Here is a 9868-nt window from a genome sequence, read left to right as displayed (position 1 = left end):
CTGATTGGGTTGTTTTGACATACGCAGGTACATATATATTTAACACGGCAACTTTAACGGTTTTAGTTTAAAAACTTATTTATCTTTTAAATGAAGTCTTAATTATTAAAAATATCAAACCTTCCTTAGATTAACTTTTTATAGACTTTTTTTAGTTGTCAAAATCTTAGAAAAATAGTTTTTGATTTCAATAAACATTTGTAGCATACAAGTTCGTAATATTAGTCTGAAGAAAATATACAATATATATATTTAACTTTTTTGCATTTCTCTTGATTTTGGTTCTGTTTTGGTTTTTAGCCAAAAAGCAGTCTTTTCACCCGTTCATAAAAAATTTAGAAGCTTCAGATATGAGTTTTATAGCTCTTTCTACCAATTGGGAATTGTTTGGCAGATCAGTAAGAAAGAGTTTATTACCAGTTTGAATAGTTTGTAGTAACTCATTTGAAGAAACAAAAACTCAAAAGCTCAACCTTTATCGAAAAAACCTTAATTAAGTTGGCCCAAGCATCAGCTTTGAAAAGCAAGGGCTTAACAGCCTTAGCTTTGATTTTAAGCTTGAAATTTGAATCAATTTTACTGTATATCTAGTTTGCATGATTTGATTATTTTATAAAGAAAGCTTTTTTGAAGAATACTTTTTAGGTTCATTGTTTTTCCATTTATTTCAAATATAACATGAAGAATTGGTAGCTCAGACTGGTGAAGCAAACAACCGATCCTAATTATACAAACAAACCATCATTCACACCAGCGCCAGAACATGTATTACCTGGAACTATTGCTTGTATAACACTTATAGAACAACTGCTGAAAAGAACATGTTACAACCAGAAAAAAGACTATTTTCAAAAGAAAAAGTGAGACGATGCTTATATTTGGTGGTTTGACACAAGGCAGATTTGACACCGTTTGACACTCCATAACTCTTGTATTTCATTGTCTTGTATTTTCAAAAATTTATTTTTTCATTTCATAAACTAATGATTTTTTGTCTTTTTTTCCATCTACACTAATTACTTTTATTGTAAAACTTCTTGACGGTGCATAGTATCAATTGAATTAGCCACTCTTGTTTTTTCACAAATTATCCTATATTCAGTTATTACACAGTCATTTTTTATTCTTTCTAACTTCAATTCACCTCTCAAAAGCCATGAAGGCCACTACAGTTGAAGAGTCTACTTTAGTTGTGGTTACAACCCTCTCTCAACTCTATAACTCCAAAACACGAATCTTGACGACCAAGGCCGCTGCGCAGAGGAACAAGTTGAGCGTGGTACTACCAGGGACATGGTGGGGATTGAACTTGGAACTTCTCGCTTATGAGGCGAGCGCTCTACCACCAACTTACTACCGCATTAATTAACGCATTTGTAGTAGCATCACTAGTTTCATATCATATTGCAGCCTTAGCTGTATTAGTTTAGTCTAATACTATTTTTATTAACTATTTGCTCTTCAAACTCGTCACTTTCAGCTGTATCTAAAGCTAAGGGTTCAACTCTAAAAACTTACAATGAAATATAAATTCTCGGTTAAATGATTGGAGGCAATCGGTGCTCTTTTCTTTTACTTAATCTACCGTTTTTGTGAAGTGTATTTGTAAATGCATAATGATACTGGTAAAATATCCATTACTTTTTTAATTTGCTCACAGAGACAAACTATGTTTCATTGTGCACTCACTTTTCTCAACATCCAACTTGCCTAAATGTTTATTGTTTTACTATCAAATCAAAATCATTTTAAAAATACTTGTTGCAAAGGCTTCTTTGCAACAGGCTTCTGTTGCAAAGGCTTCTTTGCAACTTGTTGCAAACCTTAGAAGGTGGTGTTAGTGGCGAGGGGGGGGGGCGGTTGGTGAGGTTTGGATAGGGTACTGAATTTCTAACTACACATATAAAATTCTTTTCATTTAACATTTAAAAAAATTGTTTTAAAACTATATTCATCTATCAATTATTATTAATTGGAATATCACACTCACAAGCAGTCAGATCAAACAACATTTCCAGTTCTTTTCTAACCAACTTATACTGGGTATATGGACACTGCTTGAAATGCTCTGGAAATTTTATTTTTCAATGGGTTATCTTTTATCAAAGGTTAAAAAAACTGAATTTTTGTCACGTCAATTTTCAAGTCAAAAGTTAATTTCTGCCCGTAAAATAAATCTTTCTTAAACTTGTAATCATATTGAATGAGCTGTTTGTAAGTTGGCGAGTCGCTCACGTATAAGTTGTAGAGTTTTCGACTAAATCTTTTCTACTAAATATTCTTTCTACTAAAGCCTTTGTAGGTCTTCTTAGCATTTTTGAGCTCTTGTTGATGACACAATATCAGTTTATTATTTAATTAAAAACTAAAGTGAGAATCTTTCATTTAGTTTATCAAAGTAAAATATATTTTGGAAATTTAAGCATGTTATAAGCAAATAATAATGTTATAATTTCACATAGAAACATTATATAAACAACTTATAATGTATTATTGAGTTATTAGACTAACTATTAATTAGTTACCAGTCCAAAATATTTATCGAATTAAAAGCATGATATTAATGTTATTTAATACATAACGTATTAATGTTATTTAATACATAACGGCTGCACGATAAATAAATAAAAAACACAGCGGATGCGTAACATACAATACATAATAAACAAAATACTTTTTTTTAAGTGTTTACATATTATGTATCCACTTAATAACAATTAGTTTACGTATTAGTTTGATAAACAATTTTTTTATCTACAATAAAGCGCTGTTGTTTCTGTAAATTTTTCAATATTCAATTTTAAACGATCTGAGTTTTTTTCCGGACCTTAAATAACTCCACTGAGAATAACTCCACTGCACAATTTTGCATTTTTAAATGTTAAATGGCATAAGCCACTTTTTAGACCATTTAACAGATGAGTCAAGATCTTTTTGGAGACATAGTGCATCTTTCTCAGACCTGATAATATTGAAATTGATAAATTGGTTTTTGCTGCTTTGTTATATTATGCTCTAATTTGTTGGTGTGATCCTGATCCTGCTGACACATATTTACCCCAAAGTTTGCTCTTTTTTATACAGCTTCCATGACCTCACTAGTAACCATGGGTTTTTATTTGGCTGGTATGGTTTTATGGTACTTGGTACATAGAGTGAAGTAGCTTCATCATATTTGTCAATTAAAAGTTTGTATTTTTTGGCCTCAGATATTTTTTTAAATCATGTCTCCCAGTCATAACTTCTAATATAATTCGAGATAAAAGTGTAGTTTGCCTTGCTCAACACTAGTTGAGGAGTTATTTGTGGTTCTTTTTTTGTTATTACTACTGCAATTAAACCTACAATAGTTAGGTGAGCTTGTCCCTCCGAGGTAGACTCTAAATATTCAGCTTGAGTTAAGAAAATTAATCTGTCTGGCTCGTTGGTCATAATTAAGTCCAAGATGGATTTAGGTTCTTTAACAGAAGAATTTCGAAAGGTTGGGAAAGTGACAAGTTGCGTAAGGTGATTTTCCTCTAAAGAAGAATTGAACTGAATGACAGGTAAGCTGTTGACTGCTGTTGAACTACCTCCTCCAACGTTAATACTTTCATAGCTAATGTGCCTAAAATTAAAGTCACCATAGAGAAATGAGGAGTCGTAACCAATTTTTTTAGGGTCTCTGACTGAATTAATTTGGTAATTTCTAGAAGTGCTTGTTCATCTTTATTTGGTGTTCGGTAGATACACCCTAAAAAATGTGATTCTTTTTCGAGCTTGAGCTTTTTCCACGGTTCAATGGTATTTTTGTTAAGTTGTTCGATATTTGTTAACGTGCATTTAAGATCATTTTTTAAGTAGATAGCTAGGCTACCTTATATCTTTTCGGCCCTGTTTCGTGAAAAAATGTTATACCCTGCAATAGGAGTATCTGAAGTTTCAGTAAACCACATCTCAGCAAGAAAAATAAGATGTGGACGTTTATGCTTGGTGGTTGATTGTATTCTGGCTTTCAGCTCGTCAATTTTCGTTTGATTTAGTGAGCATAGATTATTTGCCCAGAAATTGATGTTACTGAAAACCTTTACTGAACAAGTTTTCGATAATTTGGGTTGATGAGATATGACAGTAAAACATCTAATTGATGGTGATGGTCGAGTTGGGAGTTTTGTTTTATCATTGCGGCTTGATGGCTGTACCTATTTGGATTATTGAGGCTGATTCAGGGTTTCTTCTACCTGTTGTGGGGAGTGAACTTTTATCAACGATATTTGATGCGATTTTTAATTTTGAGGCATAAGTGAAAGCGTAAGCAAAGTTCTTGATGATCACAAAGTCAGGTGAGCAGCTGACTCTTGTGCGTTAATTGGCTAAACGCAGTTAAGGCGTTGATGGATGACAAGAAACGAAATGGCGAGTTGAGCAGCTTTAATTTTTCGAGTTCATTATTTCGCTCTTTTTTTTCACGATTCAGCTTGTTAAATTCGTCTTGTTCTGCCTCCACTCCGTCTTCTCAAGCAAACACATCTTTGTACTCTCGTGTAATGAGACCGTGATACCTGGCTTTCGATAAGACCAGGGCATGCGATTCATAGTCTTTGACTGTGATCTGCATGAGTTTGGTTTTTCTGATTTCTATGTTGGATTTTTTATAATTAAAACCTCTGACTCTCACGATAATTCAGCTCTGAAAAAATTTTTGGCTACCTGTTTATTTTCGTAATATTTGTCTGAGACCTCTAGTCCCACCACTATAACACTTGATTCTTTTTGCTATCTTTGTTTCTGCTCATGTACTACTTTATTTAGAAATAGATTCCGATCATTTTTACTTTCATTAGATTTTCTGTTAAAGAGTGATGAGAATGATACCAGTGCCGTCTTAACGCATAGGCTAGGTAGGCTGCAGCCTAGGGCCCCCGATTTTTAGGGGCCCCCAAAATGTGTCTGGATTTTTTTTCAAATTTATATAAATAAAAAATTATATTTCTAAATTTTCTGAAGAAATCATAGTTTGGGGGCCCCTCGGGAATAATTTTTTTCTTGATAAGATTTTTTTTAATTATTTTTAGAATAGTATCAGTTTTTCAGTTTGGGGGCCCCCTAAGGAATTTTTTTTTTCTTGATAAGCAAAAATGCATGCATGCGTCCGAAAATAAACATAAATTTTTTGATAAGAAGTGTTAAATACAAGCACTTAAAATATCCCATTAGATTGAATTTGAAATTGCTGTGATCAACTTAAAACATCTGTTTTGAAAAAAAGTCATTTAACATGTCTAATCGGACTTATCAAAGAGGTGCTGCAAAGAGGAAAAAAGCCGCTAAAGCAAAAGAAGACATTTCAAAATATCTTCCTTTGACATCATTTCTTTTGGTACAAAAGTCAAAGCCTGTTGTGTCCGAAGATGTATTTCTTTGTCCAACTTCAAATTTGTAAGCATTGATAGTGCTTTGTTGCCAAATGAAACTCTAGAAATTCAACAGGAACTGGAACCAGAACAGGAGCCAGAACCAGAGCAGGAGCCAGAACCAGAGCAAGAGTCAGAACCAGCACAGGTGCCAGAACCAGTACAGGAGCCAGAACCAGCACAGGAGCCAGAATCAAATCAAATTAAAACTTATCCAAACGCAACAACAAAAACTACTCAAGAAACTGACCCAGCATTGTGGCATCAGTTATCCCAAGAAGCTCAATCATTTTGGATTTCTAATGGGTCGTCCATGTGTCAGAACAATGATGGGAGCTTCAAAAATTCGGAAAGGTTGAGTTGCGGACAAAAAAGGTACTTATCAAAATCTTGCTTCAGACGTGAACTACACAATGGCGAATTTGTCAATCGTGAATGGCTATTATACTCACCTTCAACAGGTTCTGTTTTTTGCTTTGCTTGTACCTTATTCTCCAGCAAACACTCTAATTTTTCCACAACTGGATTTGATGACTGGAAAAATGCCTTAAAATGTATATCTGGACACGAGAATGGTTCTGAACATCACAAAAATATGCTTACTCACTCCAGTCGGCAGAGAGAAAGTGGCCAGCTTGACTCTGTATTATTAAAACAGTTACATAACGAACAATTGTACTGGCAAAATGTGCTGAAAAGAGTTCTTGCAGTTGTAAAGCTCTTGTCATCAAGAGGATTGCCATTTCGTGGAAACAATGAAACCATTGGTTCAGAGCAAAATGGTAATTATTTAGGAACTCTTGAGTTACTTAGCCAGTTTGACCCATTCCTACATGAACACATGAAAAAACATGGAAATTCTGGAAAAGGTAATACTTCATACCTCTCCGCCAATATCTGTGAGGAGTTTATATGCCTAATGGGAAATAAAGTTTTGAGCGAAATAATTTCTGAATTAAAAAAAGCAAAATACTACTCAATCAGCGTTGACTCAACTCCAGACTTGTCACATGTAGATCAATTAACTTTTACAGTTCGATATGTTAAAGACTTGGCACCAGTTGAGCGTTTTTTGCAATTTGTTCCCAATCACAGTCATGGAGCTGAACATTTAGAAACAGTGGTTTTGAACTTTTTACAAGAAAATGAAATTTCAATATCTGACTGTCGTGGGCAGTCATACGATAATGCATCAAATATGGCAGGACAGTACTCAGGCCTACAAAAGAGGATTAAAGACAAAAGTGAATCAGCATTGTTTATTCCTTGTGCTGGACATTCTTTAAATCTGGTTGGCAACAGTGCAGCTGGATGTTGTTTAGAAGCAATTATTTTTTTTGACTTTGTTCAATGCCTCTACAACTTTTTTTCTGCATCAACTCATCGTTGGCAAGTGCTTCTGTCTTTTGTTGGCAAAGGCAAAAAAATTGTCAAACAGCTTTCTGGAACTCGATAGTCAGCACGTGCAGATGCTGTGACTTGTCTGCATGACAGTTATGATGAGATTAAAAAAGCACTTGAATTTTTGATCAAGGACATAAGTCAGTCAAAAGAAACTCAAAATGATGCTCAAAATCTCATCACGAAAATGAACACTTTTGAGATTGTTTTTCTGACAATTTTCTGGAATGATATTCTTTGTCATTTTAATGAAACATCGAAGATTTTACAGAAAGAAAATTTAAACCTGGATGTTGCAGTTCGGATTCTAAAGTCATTGTTGCATTTCATTAAAGATTTGAGGAGTCAATTTGAGAATTACCAGGAAAAAGCCAAAATCTTGCTTCCAAACACTGACTACAGAGATTCTTCAAAAAGAACAAAAAAAAGAAGCCGACGTATGGCCTTCTTTGATGGTGAGGCTGAAGAATTGGAATTTCAGGGAAGTTATAAATTCAAAATTGAAACATACCTTCCTGTTATTGATTCACTAACATCAAATTTAGAAAAAAGAACATCAGCATATGAGAAGATCAATGACAATTTCGGATTTCTAGTAAACATTCAAACAATTGCCAATGTTGAACTAAAAGACCATTGTTCAAACCTAGCACAAATTTATAAGAAGGACATAAATGAAAATGAACTTTTTTTTGAGTGCCAGCAATTTAAATATTACATTTCAAAAGATGAACATTCATTAACAGAATTTTACTCAACATTAAAAAGAGACCACTTGGAATCAACTTTTCCAAATATTGAAATTTCCCTTAGAATTTTTCTGTCAATGATGGTCTCAAATTGCACTAGCGAGCGATCATTTTCAAAACTAAAACTTTTAAAAAATGAACTCCGCTCAACCATGCTGCAAGAAAGATTGAATTGTTTGTCGTTAGTGTCAATTGAATCAGATGTTCTTTTAACCATTGATTTTGATGATATTATTAAAGAATTTTCAAGAAAAAAATCACGTAAACGTCACATGTAAATTTTATTATTGCTTTAATAAATGTTTCCTATTTTAGTATTAGATTTAATTTTTTTACTAAGGAAAAAGGGGGCCCCCAAATTAAGTCTAGCCTAGGGCCCCCGATGGCCTTAAGACGGCCCTGAATGATACCGGTTGAGGTTTTTTTAGTTCGCAAAGAGATTTTTGTAAGGTTTCGTCTTCTGCTTCTAAGGTCAAGACTTTGTTTTCTAGAGTTGTAATGCGTGCTTTTACAGCTAGAAATTCTGCAAACATTAGTCTGGTTGTTCTGCTTTACCGGGTCCTGTGCTTGAGAATCCTTCATGTTCATATAAACTAGTGATTGGCGTTGTACTGGCTTTGACCAGTTTTATTTTCGTGGACATAATTGACAGCGAAAAAATCAAAATAAAGTATATATATATACATATATATAAATTTGTATATGCATTTATAGAAATTACATATATTTTTTTCGTACATATAAGTAAAAGTATTACAAATAAAGTAATGATTATAAATTTTCCGTAAATATATTTATTAATTAATAAATAAGTTTTGCATTTTGTCAAAAGCACAAAAAAATATTAAAAAAATAAGAGAGAAAAAATGTGAGAGAAAAAAAAAAAGCTGAAAAATTATTCTCAAAATTTATTTGAATAGAACAAAGAGATTTATTTGAATCGCACAAAGAGAAAATATCAGGTGCACGCTGTTGTTGGCGGCAAGTTAAAAACAACGAGAAAAGAAAGTTAAACAGAAAGATTAAGTAAAACTCTTTAAAAAAAAAAACAACTGATAAATAATAAAAAAAACTTTTTAAAACTCTGTAAAAATAAAAGCGAACTGAAGCATAAATAAAATCTTGGTTATAATTATTTTTATAATAATAATAATGTATAAATAAAGGTATATATAATAAAATACAAGTACAGGTATATATGAATATTGGTATGCAATAACAACAAAAACTGTGTTTTAGGCACGTCATATATAGTTAATATAATGCTATGATTTTTAAAAGTTGAAAAATAATTAATAAGCTAATAAGATAAAGCAATAGCAGAGAAAAAATTAATAACTAGAAATAAAAAATAAGTGGAAAAAGAAATAAAAAGAATACGAAAAAAATGAAAATCCCAGAAAACTTACGCTTAAGTAGAATAGATAATCATAACCACCCTGCTACTTGTATCATGTAACCGGTACTATCTGCCCCATGCCCTGCTGCCTTTTGAGTGAGTAAAGGCTTAAGATGGTGTCTCGATAAAAACTCATCTTGGGCAGATGTTAACCGCATCCAGCTGAAATTCCCCTGCCTGGGGTTTGGGCCTTTGAGGCAGTTAAATATTTTCGAAGCCGGCCTCTTTGAGAGGTTTTTAGAGAGGCTGATCCCATCAACGGCTTCAAAATATCAGTGTATTAACAATGCCATGTTGCGCATGGAGCATGGATTGTGTCTGGTAATGCTTTTGATGCGCATTGTTGAGACCGCATAAGGAGCTTTACGTTTTGACTTTGGGTTCATTAACAGGACTGAGACAGAGGCCGTTTTCTATCAATGAATGAGCCAACTTCTCTTTAAACTTAAATAATGCTAAAAGTAACCCAAAATATTTAAAATAAAAAATCATCCCTACCACCTAACTGTTTTAATATATTTTTTACAAATATTTGTGGTCTCCAAAGCATCCTTTTATCAGTTGAATTTTACCTCATGCAAAATTCACCAGACTTGCTTGCTCTTAGTAAAAATAATTTAAATTCCGCAGTTCTTTCTTCAGATCTCAGTGTTGATGGGTACTATCCTTTGATTCGCAAAGACTCCAATACTCACATGCATGGCTTAGTGGTATACATACGCATCAATTCACTAATTTTTTGTGAACTCAGGTTTAAATCCTTTGACCATTCTTTTATGTGGTTCCGCTATGCACCTCTTCACTCACCACTTTTCTCTTTTTTCTTAAGCGTTTCCCTTTTTCCCAAGACTACACTCTTTTAGATGTATTTTCTGATCAAACCAACCATGCCCTTTCTTTATACCTCCTGTGCTAATATTGTTGTT

General features: G+C 33.2%; 2 protein-coding genes across 2 annotated transcripts; both read left to right on the top strand.

Moving 5' to 3' along the window:
- The first annotated feature begins 5257 nt into the window (after positions 1-5257).
- Positions 5258-6849, top strand: LOC136086289 (zinc finger MYM-type protein 1-like). Its single transcript, XM_065808582.1, has 2 exons — positions 5258-5392; positions 5470-6849. Exons 1-2 carry the CDS (start codon positions 5258-5260, stop codon positions 6847-6849), a joined length of 1515 nt encoding a protein of 504 aa, XP_065664654.1.
- A 132-nt stretch (positions 6850-6981) lies between these two features.
- Positions 6982-7821, top strand: LOC136086288 (uncharacterized). Its single transcript, XM_065808581.1, has one exon. It carries the CDS (start codon positions 6982-6984, stop codon positions 7819-7821), a length of 840 nt encoding a protein of 279 aa, XP_065664653.1.
- The last annotated feature ends 2047 nt before the right edge of the window (positions 7822-9868 follow it).

The sequence above is a fragment of the Hydra vulgaris genome, chromosome 10 (genome assembly GCF_038396675.1).
Source record: "Hydra vulgaris chromosome 10, alternate assembly HydraT2T_AEP".
In the NCBI taxonomy this organism is placed as follows: Eukaryota; Metazoa; Cnidaria; class Hydrozoa; order Anthoathecata; family Hydridae; genus Hydra; species Hydra vulgaris.
This window is presented reverse-complemented; position numbering and strand designations above follow the sequence as displayed.

What these genes read in the sequence shown, in the direction of transcription:
- LOC136086289 (XM_065808582.1), top strand. Translation starts at nt 5,258, where the DNA reads ATGTCTAATCGGACTTATCAAAGAGGTGCTGCAAAGAGGAAAAAAGCC. An exon ending in AGCCTGTTGTGTCCGAAGAT is followed by an intron (nt 5,393 to 5,469) that starts GTATTTCTTTGT and finishes GAAATTCAACAG; the next exon opens with GAACTGGAACCAGAACAGGA.
- LOC136086288 (XM_065808581.1), top strand. Translation starts at nt 6,982, where the DNA reads ATGAACACTTTTGAGATTGTTTTTCTGACAATTTTCTGGAATGATATT.